The sequence below is a fragment of the Heptranchias perlo genome, chromosome 10, assembly GCF_035084215.1.
Source record: "Heptranchias perlo isolate sHepPer1 chromosome 10, sHepPer1.hap1, whole genome shotgun sequence".
Classification (NCBI taxonomy): domain Eukaryota; kingdom Metazoa; phylum Chordata; class Chondrichthyes; order Hexanchiformes; family Hexanchidae; genus Heptranchias; species Heptranchias perlo.
The window spans coordinates 3,415,858-3,430,631 of NC_090334.1; the positions used below are offsets into that span (position 1 = coordinate 3,415,858).

At 46.3% G+C, this 14,774-nt stretch overlaps 1 protein-coding gene across 1 annotated transcript in view; it reads left to right on the top strand.

The window, feature by feature from the left end:
• psen1 (presenilin 1) overlaps window positions 1-13,247 on the top strand; it is a 61,878-nt gene extending 48,631 nt beyond the window's left edge. The window contains exons 9-11 of the mRNA XM_067991140.1: window positions 1,246-1,428; window positions 4,449-4,567; window positions 7,379-13,247. Coding sequence (XP_067847241.1) covers window positions 1,246-1,428; window positions 4,449-4,567; window positions 7,379-7,534 — 458 coding nt within the window. The 3' untranslated portion in view covers window positions 7,535-13,247. The remainder of the gene's footprint in view (window positions 1-1,245; window positions 1,429-4,448; window positions 4,568-7,378) is intronic.
• Window positions 13,248-14,774: the final 1,527 nt, after the last annotated feature.

Consider the following 14,774-nt stretch of genomic DNA (forward strand, 5'->3'; position numbering starts at 1 on the left):
TGAAGGATTGGTGATCTATGCTCAACGGAGGGTTGTGTGTGGTTGGAGGGGAACTCGGAGGTGATGGTGTTGCTGCTCTTGTCCTTCTCGGTGGTGGAGCTCACGGGAAGGGAAGTGCTGACATCAACAACAACTTGTATTTATAAAGCGCTTTTAACAAAGTAAAACATCCCAAAAGGGGCTTCACAGGAGTGATTATCAAACAAAATGACACCAATCCACATGAAATATTAGACCAAATGACCAATAGCTTGGTCAAAGAGGTCGGTTTTAAGGGAGGAGAGAGGGATTTAGGGAGGGAATTCCAGAACTTAGGGGATTAGGCAGCTGAAGGCATGGCTGCCAATGGCTCGAGTGAAGGAAATTGGGGGTGCACAAGAGGCCAGAATTGGAGGAGTGCAGAGATCTCGGAGGATTGTAGGGCTGGAGGAGGTTACAGAGAAAGAGGGGCAAGGCCATGACTCTCAATGTACATTGGATTTTGATCCAATATATTTAAGCTGTGTTACTAGACTGATGGAGTGTACAATGCCTGATGTGTTTTCACTTGGAGTTTTTTTGTCCTTGAAACTGGTGAAGATGATTAAGACTCTGGTGCTCAGAATAGCACCAAATCCATAGCTCTTAGTTATTATTCTAGGCTCCAAGAGTTGGTGTTATTTATTGTGGAGAAATGCAAGATTAGTAGGGGAATGATTGAATTTGCTAGTTAGTTATGATTGTGATGAGTTACAAATAGCCACGGTCTCCTGGAGCTTTGCTTGATTGTCTCGGGGGGGATCAGAGAGGAATTTCCCAGTTTGTCCTGAATTGGTTGCAGCGTTTTTTTTGCTCTGACCACTTTTTGTGTCTCCTTGGATGTTGTGTGGTTCCATGCTGGGCGAACAGTATGAGGTAAAATCATAGACTCGTACAGCACAGGAGGCGGCCACTCGCCTATCATGCCTGTGCCAGCTCTTTGAAAGAGCTATTCTATTAGTCCCACTCCCCTGCTCTTTCCCCATAGCCCTGGAAATGTTTCCTTTTCAAGTATTTATCCAATTTTCTTTTGAAAGTTGTTATTGAATCTGCTTCCACCCTTTCAGGCCGTGTGTTTAAGCTGATGTGGGCCTTTGTGTTTGATGATGGTTGAGTTTTGTACCCAAGTACAGTGAGACCTCGTTATTGCGACAAGCCAGGAGCACCTGGTGGCAACGGTAACTGTCTGTGGTAATAATGTGACTCCTTTCCCACTATCTTCTGCAGACCTTGCATTTAATCAGACTAGTGCTGACGATGGTACTGCCCAGGCTGACGATGGTGGATTCAGCCCAGAGTGGACAGACAACAGAGACACCAGGTTGGGGCCTATGGAATCGACCCAACAGAGTCGGGCGGCTGTGCAGTCATTGCCAAGCCCTCCCGTGGCAAGTGAAGATCCAGAGGAGAGTAAGTAACTGCACCACTGGAAGGAATAGATTGTTAGACTCGCACCAAGTCCCCTTCACCCATCACCCCTTTGCTCACCGACCTACATTGGTTCCCGGTCCGGCAATGCATTGATTTTTAAAATTCTCATCCTTGTTTTCAAAGCCCTCCATGGCCTCGCCCCTCTATACCCCTGTAACCTCCTCCTGCCCTATATCCCTTCGCGATCTCTACGCTCCTCCAATTCTTGCTTTTTGCGCATCCCTGATTTTAATCGCTCCACCGTTAACGGCCATGCCTTCAGCTACCAATCCCTAAGCTCTGGAATTCCCTCCCTAAACCTCTCTGCCTCTCCTCCTTTTAAGACGCTCCTTTAAAACCTACGCTTTTGACCATGCTTTTGGTCACCTGTCCTAACTGCCCAGAATTTGCTGTCAAAATAGCGGTGAGGCTAATGGCACAAATCACACAGCAACTTCAGGCGAAGGGCAGATGCGTGGTAAATCCAAAAGTTGCTGTCTGAGTTGCGCCACTCTGCCATTAGCTTCTCAAAAATGGCATCTCGCTGTCTGCCTCACCAGTGAAATGCATTGAATGGTGTGAAGATACGAGCCAAACTCGCCACAGAAAGTTAGGGCTTGTCATTTCAGTTTAAGTAACTTTTTAACGGTGTGACAAGTGTTAATTACTGCCAGTCAACCTCTCTGGTACTGAAAATTAATTATTACAAGTGTCGAGTCTCATTCCTTCAGCTTTTAACTGATTTTAAAATAAAATTTAATTATTTTAACTTTGACCTTTTTTTCTCTCTCTCAATCCAATCTTTCTTTTCCCCCTATTTCTCTTTCTGTACATGATTTGACATTGAATTCAATATTCTAACTTCTACTTCCTGATTCTGACTGCTGTTAATTTCACAATCCTTCAGTCTGGTTAAGGACATACTCAGTTACTTGCCCTGTAGAGAGCCGTGCTGTTTCCATCTCCTACTTCCAGCAACTTGTGGCACAAAATATCATAGAAATTAAGTGGGCACAGGTCTAACTAATGGCGGCCGCTGCTCATTGACCGGTTACAGCAAATTCTGGGCTAATAACTCCTTATGTGACTCGGTGTCAAATTTTGTTTGATAATGCTCCTGTGAAGTGCCTCGGGACGTTAAAGGTGCTATATAAATGCAAGTTGTTGAATTGCCTTTCCTCCTTATATGCTTTCATATGGAAAGATAGAACTTGTATTTATATAGCAACATTTCGTGACCTCAGGACATCGCAAAGCGCTTTACAGCCAATGAAGTACTTTTGAAGTGTAGTTACTGTTGTAATGTAGGAAACGGCCAGCCAATTTGCGCACAGCAAGATCCCGCACATCAATGTGAAAATTACCAGATAATCTGTTTTTTGATGTTGGTTGAGGGATAATATTGACCAGGTCACCAGAGTGCACCCCCTGCTCTTCAAATGGTGCCATGGCATCTTTTACATGCACCTGAGAGGGTAGACGGGGGCCTCAGTTTAACGTCTCATCCGAAAAACAGTACCTCCGACAGTGCAGCCTAGATTACATGCTCAAGTCTCGAGTTGATCTTCTGACTCAGAAGCCTGAGTGCCACAACTGACACTTAACTGCATGTACAAAATACAATGTGAATGGAAAACGAGATGATCAGAGTTTAGACTCTGTATTGAAGCTGGGACCTTTCTAGTATGGCTGATATTCACTGGATAAGGTTATTGAACTATTGGGCCAGTTTAGAAATGTTTTAGTTACTAGTGGTGTTTAGGGATCAAAACCTTAAAATTAGAGCCAGGCCATTCAGGGGTGAAATCAGGAAGCACATCTTTACAAAAGGTAGTGGAAATCTGGAACTCTTTCTTCCCCCCCCCCCCCCCCCCCCAAAAAAAAAGCTGTTGAGGCTGGGGGTCAATTGAAAATTTCAAAACTGAGGTTGATAGATTTTCTGTTAGGTAAGAATATTAAGGGTTATCGAACTAAAACTGGTAGATAGATTTAAGATATAGATCAGCCCTGATCTAATTGAATGGCGGAACAGGCTCGAGGAGCTGAATGGCCTCCTCCTGTTCACATAATCCAAAAATGGCCCACTTTGCAAAGCTGAGCACTCGTACCAAGGTCCAGGACCACATCTTCACCGGGAGACGTGTTGTACGGCAACTGGGCTTTCCCATTTCAGATGAGATTCAACAATGTTTAGCGCAAAGTTTCACTGTCCCTATTGATGAATGGTTTGAGAGACTATACAGTGACGACACACCACACCTTTACAATAGCACCCTTTAACGTCGAAAAACGTCCCATAGGTAAAGAAATAGGAACCATGAAAAAGTGGTTAAAAGGTGCAAAAAAAAATTTACTAGGATGATAACAGGTATAACCTCTCAGTTCTATCAGGAAAGATTGGACAGGCTGGGGCTCTATTCTCTAGAAAAAAGACTGAGATGTGACCTGATCGAGGTCTTTAAGATTATGAAAGGGTTTGATAGGGTAGATGTAGAGAAAATGTTTCCACTTGTCAGGGAGTCCAAAACTAGAGGTCATAAATATAAGATAGTCACTAATAAATCCAATAGGGAATTCAGGAGAAACTTCTTTATCCAAAGAGTGTTTAGAATGTGGTACTCACTACCACAAGGAGTAGTTGAGGCAAATAGTGTAAATGTATGTTAGGTGAAGTAGGGTGGGAGTTGGGCCGAATGGCCTTTTTCTGTGCTGTAAATACTATGTAATTCACTAATTCACATTCAGTGCCAGCATTCATACAATACTGAGCAAGACTGATCAGGTCTTCTGTTTATAAAGTGCACATAGCTGGAAGTTTTTTTTTAGTATTTTTGAAGAAAACATTTGTTCAGGAGTATTGCATGTCAGCAATTATTGCTCATCTGCTATGCTCTTAATGTGAACGGAAGTTCTCGTCCATTGTTTTCCCCTTTTACCCCTCATCTCTCCCCTTTCTCCACTGCCCCTTTAAGTTGGAGTCACTGTTTCATTCATCAGATTTTGTTCTGCCATTATTTTAGGGGGTGTGAAACTTGGTTTAGGCGACTTCATATTCTACAGTGTTCTTGTTGGTAAAGCATCAGCGGCAGCAAGTGGAGACTGGAATACAACTCTGGCCTGCTTCGTAGCTATATTGATTGTGAGTATATTGATTGATTGTGAATATATTGATTGATTGAGAGTATATTGATTGATTGTGAGTGGATTGATTGAATGTGAGTGGATTGATTGATTGAATGTGAGTGGATTGATTGATTGAATGTGAGTGGATTGATTGATTGAATGTGAGTGGATTGATTGATTGAATGTGAGTGGATTGATTGATTGAATGTGAGTGGATTGATTGATTGAATGTGAGTGGATTGATTGATTGAATGTGAGTGGATTGATTGATTGAATGTGAGTGGATTGATTGATTGAATGTGAGTGGATTGATTGATTGAATGTGAGTGGATTGATTGATTGAATGTGAGTGGATTGATTGATTGAATGTGAGTGGATTGATTGATTGAATGTGAGTGGATTGATTGATTGAATGTGAGTGGATTGATTGATTGAATGTGAGTGGATTGATTGATTGAATGTGAGTGGATTGATTGATTGAATGTGAGTGGATTGATTGATTGAATGTGAGTGGATTGATTGATTGAATGTGAGTGGATTGATTGATTGAATGTGAGTGGATTGATTGATTGAATGTGAGTGGATTGATTGATTGAATGTGAGTGGATTGATTGATTGAATGTGAGTGGATTGATTGATTGAATGTGAGTGGATTGATTGATTGAATGTGAGTGGATTGATTGATTGAATGTGAGTGGATTGATTGATTGAATGTGAGTGGATTGATTGGCTTGATTGTGAGTGGATTGATTTGCTTGATTGATTGTGAGTGGATTGATTTGCTTGATTGATTGTGAGTGGATTGATTTGCTTGATTGATTGTGAGTGGATTGATTTGCTTGATTGATTGTGAGTGGATTGATTTGCTTGATTGATTGTGAGTGGATTGATTTGATTGATTGATTGTGAGTGGATTGATTTGATTGATTGATTGTGACTCCCCAGAACAGGCTGGAAGTTATACACAACGCGTTATGTTGCTATGAATTTAAAATTACTGAAGAATCATCAAATTGTGAAATGTAAACTATATAACATTTTAGGACACTAAAGGCACTGACCCTTGCTGGGATACAAACCTCTGGTACCCTGACTGAGAGTCCATTCATGTTGAAATTATTCAATGTCGGTCAGCAGTTTGACCTTGGAGGGTATCTCGGCTGAATCTGGATCTGCCCTTCCCTGATGCGCTTTCCAGTAAATGTCACCAGAGTGGATATTCTGATTAATTGATGCCTGCCCCTCTCCCTCGCCGCCCTCCCCCGCTCCCTGGCCCCTCTCCCTCGCCGCCCTCCCCCGCTCCCTGGCCCCTCTCCCTCGCCGCCCTCCCCCGCTCCCTGGCCCCTCTCCCTCGCCGCCCTCCCCCGCTCCCTGGCCCCTCTCCCTCGCCGCCCTCCCCCGATCCCTGGCCCCTCTCCCTCGCCGCCCTCCCCCGCTCCCTGGCCCCTCTCCCTCGCCGCCCTCCCCCGCTCCCTGGCCCCTCTCCCTCGCCGCCCTCCCCCGCTCCCGGGCCCCTCTCCCTCGCCGCCCTCCCCCGCTCCCGGGCCCCTCTCCCTCGCCGCCCTCCCCCGCTCCCGGGCCCCTCTCCCTCGCCGCCGCCCTCCCCCGCTCCCTGGCCCCTCTCCCTCGCCGCCCTCCCCCGCTCCCTGGCCCCTCTCCCTCGCCGCCCTCCCCCGCTCCCTGGCCCCTCTCCCTCGCCGCCCTCCCCCGATCCCTGGCCCCTCTCCCTCGCCGCCCTCCCCCGCTCCCTGGCCCCTCTCCCTCGCCGCCCTCCCCCGCTCCCTGGCCCCTCTCCCTCGCCGCCCTCCCCCGCTCCCGGGCCCCTCTCCCTCGCCGCCCTCCCCCGCTCCCGGGCCCCTCTCCCTCGCCGCCCTCCCCCGCTCCCGGGCCCCTCTCCCTCGCCGCCGCCCTCCCCCGCTCCCTGGCCCCTCTCCCTCGCCGCCCTCCCCCGCTCCCTGGCCCCTCTCCCTCGCCGCCCTCCCCCGCTCCCTGGCCCCTCTCCCTCGCCGCCCTCCCCCGCTCCCTGGCCCCTCTCCCTCGCCGCCCTCCCCCGCTCCCTGGCCCCTCTCCCTCGCCGCCCTCCCCCGCTCCCTGGCCCCTCTCCCTCGCCGCCCTCCCCCGCTCCCTGGCCCCTCTCCCTCGCTGCCCTCCCCCGCTCCCTGGACCCTCTCCCTCGCCGCCGCCCTCCCCCGCTCCCTGGACCCTCTCCCTCGCCGCCGCCCTCCCCCGCTCCCTGGACCCTCTCCCTCGCCGCCGCCCTCCCCCGCTCCCTGGACCCTCTCCCTCGCCGCCGCCCTCCCCCGCTCCCTGGCCCCTCTCCCTCGCCGCCCTCCCCCGCTCCCTGGCCCCTCTCCCTCGCCGCCCTCCCCCGCTCCCTGGCCCCTCTCCCTCGCCGCCCTCCCCCGCTCCCTGGCCCCTCTCCCTCGCCACCCTCCCCCGCTCCCTGGCCCCTCTCCCTCGCCACCCTCCCCCGCTCCCTGACCCCTCTCCCTCGCCACCCTCCCCCGCTCCCTGGCCCCTCCCCCCATCCTCCTCGCCGCCCCTTTCTTAGGAGAAACAGGCTCGAGGGGCTGAATGACCTCCTCCTGTTCCTATAATTCTCAGTTTCTAACCTTTTTCATCTTGTATCCCTAATTTCCTTCAATGTTTTGAACTCAGTGAGTAGGTAACCTGGTTCTGGGTCTGACTGTAGAAAATACCCAGGATGGGTGTGAGCACCTTATTTTATCTGTTATAATGGTGGGTGCTCCAGAACTTTGTGCAATTGCTGTTTCTATTTGGGAGGGAATAACCCAGATTAATAATTTGCCTCCTCTTTGTGTTCCAGGGTTTGTGCCTTACCCTCCTGCTGCTTGCCATCTTTAAGAAGGCGCTACCAGCACTTCCAATCTCAATTACCTTTGGGCTAGTTTTCTACTTTGCTACAGATAACCTGGTCCGTCCATTCATGGACCAGCTTGCTTTACATCAGTTTTATATATAGTACCTCCTTTTTTTGTAAAAGTGTTTCAAAGATGTACTGTAATGGTAGTCATGCTGAGAACTGGAAAAGGGACTTTTTGTAATCGGTATAATCATATCAGAAGTAGAGAACAATAAAGCAGTGTGGGACTTGTGTGGATTATAATTACCTGCTCAATTCGTCCTGTTTCTAATCCGGTTACGCCAGTGAGACATTCCGCGGCGACGGCCTGAAGAAAGTCAGCCTCCTGCCTCTGGGGAACTGGTTGCCATTTTAACATCTAAATACATTCCTACTGAAGTGTAACAGTCAAAGCAGAAAATGGGGGGTGGGGGGGGTGAAAGGTCAGCACTGTTTCTGTAAATAGTGTTACAATACAATGAAAGCAAACTGTGTCTCCATTCATTTTCCAGAATGTTCCTTCACTTTGCTAATTTATTACTACGCAAAAATTTTTGTACTTTCAAAAAGGATTTCCATGCTTGTGGTGGCCCCCTTTAAGTAAACACATGTCTTGAATAGACATACCGTAAACTTTACTTCACCCTGAATTGAACTATTTTTTTTCCAAATGAGTGGTTAAACTAACACCAATGTACTTTTCAAAATAAAAACAGGAAATGCTGGAAACAGACAGCGGGTCAGTTAATATTTGTGGAGAGAGGAACGTAGGGTTAAGGGCCCAGGGCAATGACTGGACCTCCCGTGTGTGTCCAGCACTTTGTTTTTATTTCAGATTTCCAGCATCTGTGATATTTTGCTTTTTGTGCCAATGTATTTTAGTTTTAAAGTTTGATACAGATCAGACCCTGTGCACAAATGTATCGAACCTCTTTTTAAAATGCTTGGGTTCTTAATGGAAACCAATCAGACTTTCTTCTCTCTGGTGCCCGAGTGGTAGCAATTAGAAGTTAGTGGTACACTGGAGTTTTGCTTCTGGCTTCCTTCCTTCTATCAATCAAGGCTAATAATTCCTGTTGTCTAATTAGGAGGATTGGGAATCAGCCAGACATTCTCAGAGAGACAGTCAGCCAGCTGCCCCCTCGCTCGTGGCATTTTCCGCAGGAAGTGAGGGAGACACAGAATCTAATCCAGGTGTTTAAAATGTTAAAGGGATTTGATAGGGTAGATATGGAGAAACTATTTCCTCTGGTGGGGGAATCCAGAACAATAAAAGAATAACCTTAAAATTTAGAGCTGGGCCATTTAGGAGTGAAATCAGGAAGCACCTTTTCACACAAAAATCTGGAACACTCTCCCTCAAAATATTGGGGGTCAGTCGGAGTTTAAGGCTGAGGTGAACAGATTTGTATTGGGTAGTGGGATCAAGGGATATAGATCAAATGGAGTTGAAATACAGATCAGCCATGATCTAATTGAATGGTGGAACAGGCTTGAGGGGCTGAATGGCCTCCTCCTGTTCCTGTAACTGCTCCTCCTCCCCCTTCAAGTTATTGTGTGTAGTGTTCTGCCTTCAGCAACTTAGCAGTTACATTGCGACTCCCTGTGGAGGCAGGGGGCCAATTGGAGCTTTCAAGACAGTGATAGATTTTTTTGTTAGGTAAGGGTATCGAGATTATGAAGCAAAGGGGTTATGGTACAGATCAGCCACGATCTGATTGAATGGTGGAACCGACTCGAGGGGCTGAATGGCCTCCTCCTGTTTCTATGATCAGTCTGCCCAAATATGGGAGGTGCATGCAAATGATAATGACATAATTGTACATAGGCCCTAAACAGTGGACAGTGGGAACAGCAGTGTGTTTCTGCGTTTAAGATTGCCAAGATGGGATGAGCCTTTTTGAAATCCGTGGGGTAGGTGCGATCTATTCAGCCGATCACAAGATAACAGACTGCATAGCCTGAAGCAGGTGGGGGGAATCTTGTAGAATTATTTTGGGGCCTGCTGACCTCACTACACTGGCAGCCATTATACGCAAACCCTCACCACCAGCCCCTAGGCCAAGACGAGCTCCCCGACAGGGAATCCTGCAGCACATCCTGTCAAATCATGCTCTGTTTCAAGCTCGAGCTTCAGATTGTCTTCCTCTGTTTATGATGTTTACGATCATTCCAAACTATTTTGTTTCTTTTTCTGCATCATTATTCCTTCTGCTGAAAATTCATGCTTAGTCCAACTGTGTTGTGCTGCTTTAAAGATATATTTTTCCAGTTCCTGCTCCACGTTCAGTGGGACAGAGAGAATGGAAGAACTTTACCAGGGATTGGACTCTCCTTGCATCTTTCCCTTGGTAATACCTGTGGCTGGTCTGAATTATTTCCAGTTCTTTAACCCCTACAGAGTGCATCTTCTGCAATAGTGCAAAGCGGTTTAGTTTGCAGTGTAAACTGTCCCGAGAGAAGTAGAGATGGCCCACGACAAATGTTTCCTGTGGGAAAAGCAAGAAATAAGTGTGTGTGGAGGATATACAGCACTTGAACTGTTAAATGCTGCCTAGAACCTAATTGTTAAATTCCAATTTTTAATGGGGTGTTGTGTACCTGTACAAAGCACCTATCATATTGGGTTCGTGGCAGACACTGCCGGGAACGCACCCCACTCATTCGCACATGATTGTTGGGTTATTAATATACAAAGCTCAGGTTGCAAGACTATGCTTTATACAGACTCCTTAATATGCCTGTTCTAAGAAACCAGATTTTCCCCTGTCCTCCTTTGTGACTTGGAAGAATTTACAGCTGATAGTAACTACAGTTTATAAAGACCCATATTTTAGTGACTAGCCAGTTATTGGTGCACAGATCAGCTATGTCACTAGGGCATTAGACCAGGGATCCGATTGGAATCCCAGTCACACAGTGATCGAGAGGATGGGTTTCACAAGTTCAGTCTGAGGGGCTCCGACAATATCTGTAAATAATTGGTTTCACCATCCAAATGAGGAATACAGTGGATTTAGAAAAAACAACTTGGTTGTGGGTGGCAAGAAAGTTGGTAGTGATTAAATAAAATAATTTTTAAACAATATTTTGGATTGTCTTCTAGTTCTGTTCTCTTTATCATGGGCTGGGCTGGACTGGCCTTGTGGGAGACTTCCCACCCCCCCCCCCCCCCCCAGTACCTGGGGATTAAAGGGGCAGTGGCAGTATGGATATGAAATTAGCTAGGGGACAGAAAGCAGAGAGTAGTGGTGAATGGTTTTTCAGACTGGAGGGAAGTATACAGTGGTGTTCCCCCAGTATTAGGACCACTGCTCTTTTTGATATGTGACCTGGCCTTGGGTATAATTTTAAAAGTTTGCAGATGACACGAAACTCTGAAATGTAGTAAACAATGTGGAGGATAGTAACAGACTTCAGGAGGACATGGACAGAATGGTGAAATGGGCAGACACATGGCAGATGAAACTTAACGCAGAGAGGTGTGAAGTGATGCATTTTGGTAGGTCGAATAAGGAGAGGCAATATAAACTAAATGATACAATTTTAAAGGGGGTGCAGGAGCAGAGAGACCTGGGGGTGTATGTACACAAATCTTTGAAGGTGGCAGGACAAGATGAGAAAGCTGTTTAAAAAGAAAAGCATATTATAGCTTTGGCTTTATAAACAGAGGCATAGAGTACAAAAGCAAATAAGTTATGCTAAATCTTTATAAATCACTGGTTAGGCCCCAGCTGGATTATTGTGTTCAGTTCTGGGCACCACACTTTAGGAAGGATGTCAAGGCTGTAGAGAGGGTGTAGAGGAGATTTACTGCAATGGTGCCAGGGATGAGGAACTTCAGTTATGTGGAGAGACTGGAGAAGTCTGGATTGTTCTCCTTGGAGCAGAGAAGGTTAAGGGGAGACTTGATAGAGGTGTTCAAAATCATGAGGGTTTTGATAGAGTAAATAAGGAGAAACTGTTTCCAGTGGTAGAAGGGTCGGTAACTGATTTAAGGTGATTGGCAAAAGAACCAGCAGCTAGATGAGATGTTTTTTTTTAATGCAGCGAGTTATGATGATCTGGAATGTGCTCCCTGAAAGGGCGATGAAAGCAGATACAATAATAACTTTCAAAAGGGAATTGGATAAATACTGGAAGGGGAAAAATTTGCAGGGCTATGGGAAAGGGCAGGGGAATGGGACTAATTGGATAGCTCTTTCAAAGAGCCAGCACAAGCACGATGCTGTGTCATTTTATGATTGATACTCCTGTGAATGGTTCCAAAACTCTGACTTAGCAGTACCTGCCCCATTTCCATGAGAATCCAGCACCCTTTCAGGGCAGCCAGTCCCACCCCTGCCTTTATCCCTTCACATTTCATCGCACCTTGCATGTAACAAGTCAGCCAAGGTCATGTGTGATTTTCCTTTAAAGAGGATTAAAGCCTTATCTCCCCACACAGCTGATCTGAAGTCTGTGTCAACAACATTGAAGGGGAGAAACTAGTGTTAAAATCTCACACATTATGCATGTGTTTTAACTGAACATAAATTACAATTTTAGAAAGGGTAATCTTGAGTTAATAGGGATATTGCACCATAACAAAGGCCATGAAAAGAGGAACCAGAGCAATAAGGTATGGAGGATGCTATTGAAATAACCCCTTTGTTTAAAATTAGAGGGTGCCATTTTAAAATTGATACTAAATAACCTGAAGCAGAGTTTTAGTACGAGAGGCACTGGGACAATTCCAGGCCTCGGTGGCACAGTTAGTGCAATTTGATGGGAGAAAGTTTGTGTTTGAATCTAAATCAGCAGGTGTATACAAACTTACAATGATGGTCACTTGTATCTTTAAGGATTGTGCAGTGTACACCATCCTTTCTACAACCTGTAGCTCAGGTGTCATGTGCAATTTGTTCAAGCATAGACTTCCACTTTGAATACCGTAAGCTGATTAAACAGAAAAGAAGATTGATTTTGCTTGATTGGTTTATAAAGAACGATGTCAGTTGGAGGTATTACCAGATCCATTAACTTCCAGCAGCCCTGGGACCTTCTTATTTCTTTTGTTGTTGTTGGAATTGTTTGGAAATCTGCCGTTATGCCCAAGGAGAAATTGGAAATATTGGTGAAGAACATGGAGATTATGTTGTTTGAATTGGAACAGCTGAAAGTTCACTGCACCAAGCAAACGCAGGAACTCCAACAAGTGGTTCAGGAACTGCGGCAAGAGAACAAAGATCTAGCGGAAAAATACGTTCGACTCTCTCTGGAGCTAAATACGGCCAAAGAGGTCATAAGTCAGCTGCAAGATAGCAAGTTTGTCTTCGAAGACCAGGAACAGCAGGCCCAGAAACTCAACAGGCAATTGTAGGAAGATGGGAAGCTTTGGATGCTGCTTGTTTTGTGATTGTTATACGACGCTGACAGTTCAGCATAGCCCATGATTAGATAATCTTTCTCTATAACTGAAATACCTGATTTAGCACTGAAGATGGGCAACCAGTGGAAGCTACAAAGAATCCTTGAGCGTCAAGTGCTCTTATGAACTCTGCCCTCCCACAGGTTTTGTGCTGAATGCTGATTCTCACTGTTTCATCTAAGTTCAGTCCGTGGTCTCAAACTTCTAGTTCGCGCTGTCACCATGTACTGAGTCAGATCTTTGTGCATAACCTTGGTGTGTGTCCATCTCTGCTCTTTTGAAGTCTTTGTCCACTACAACCTACGGGTCAATGGGAACGCAGTGTAAATCACCTACACTTGTACAAGACCACCTGTCTGATTGCTAAGTATGCAACGGCTGTGTTGTGTGTATGTAAACCTAATAAATATATATTAAAAGCCACCGCTTCAAATGAGGACATTTAATATGGACGTGGTTGTACCACATCATGAAATCCTACGGCTGTAGTAATTTAAAAGGTACTAAACCTAGCCCATTAGTTGTATACCAATACTACTGGTTTGCAAACTCAGTTTATGGCACTTATGGTTAGCCTTAATAATTTAATTCTATTTGCTTTTGTGTCCACAAACTCCTCCAGCCTGCAGATGGAGTCGTACATTTATACAAAGACATACTTTGTACGACAGGAATGTGTCATTTCCCAATGGGAATCCCTTTAATTGAGCTTTTGTCCACTCCCACCACAACTGAGCTCTTCTAACCGTGACTATGTGCTTTATACCTCCTTGACCTCCACAATGTTCCGTACGGTTGCCTGCACCAACTTCCTCCATCGCCTCTCCTCTGATCCACATCTGCGGGATTGCACTTGCCTGGTTCTACCTCTACCTGGGGAAAGGTATCCAGCTTACCTCCAGCGGTGGCTTCTTTTCCTGCCCCCATACCTCACCTCTGGAGTCCCCAAGGAGTTAACCGTGGCCTCCTCCTCTTCCTCAACTATGTACTGCACCTTGGCACGGGGTTAGTTTCCACATTAGGTATGAGCTGTGGCTCAGTGGGTATAACTCTCGCCTCGGAGGCAGAAGGTTGTGGGTTCAAGCCTCACTCCAGAGACTTGAGCACATAATCCAGGCTGACACTCCCATGCACTACTGAGGGAAGTGCTGCACTGTCGGAGGTGCCGTCTTTCGGATGAGACATTAAACCGATGCCCAGTCGGCCCTCAGGTGGATGTTCTCCCCAGTGCCCTGGCCAATATTTATCCTTCAACCAACACCACTAAAAACAGATTATCTAGTCATTATCTTGTTGCTGTTTGTGGGATCTTGCTGTGCACAAATTGGCTGCCACGTTTCCCTACATTACAACAGTGGCTACACTTCAAAAAGTACTTAATTGGCTGTAAAGCGTTTTGGGACGTTCTGAGATTGTGAAAGTTGCTACATAAATGCAGGTTAGTTCTTTCTTTATACGTGTGCTACCACTGCTCCCCACCACTTCCTTTAACCTTGTGGTCCTCAATTGAACAGATGGAAGACTGAAGCTATCATTCCCCCACCAAAAACACCAACTTGTCCCCTGACCCTATTATCAGACTGAGAAACCTTGGTGTCCTTTTGACCCAGAGCTGAGCTTCAATGTCCACATTCTGTCCATGGCCAGGAGCTCTTACTCCCACCTCTGCAGCATTGCCTTCCTTTGCTCCCTCACTTACCTCCCCTGCTGCTGATACCCAATGCCATGCTTTCCACATCTCTACACTTGATTTCTCCAATGTCCTTGCTGCCTTCCCATCTTAAGAAAATTGTTCAAAACTCTCTCTTCCATATCCTGTCCTGCACTGTCCCACTCACCCATCATTCCTGCCCTCGCTGTCCGACATTGGCACCCAGTCCCCCAATGCATTGAATTTAAAATCCTCATCCTTCTCTTCAGATCCCTCCACTGCCTCACCCCACCTTATCT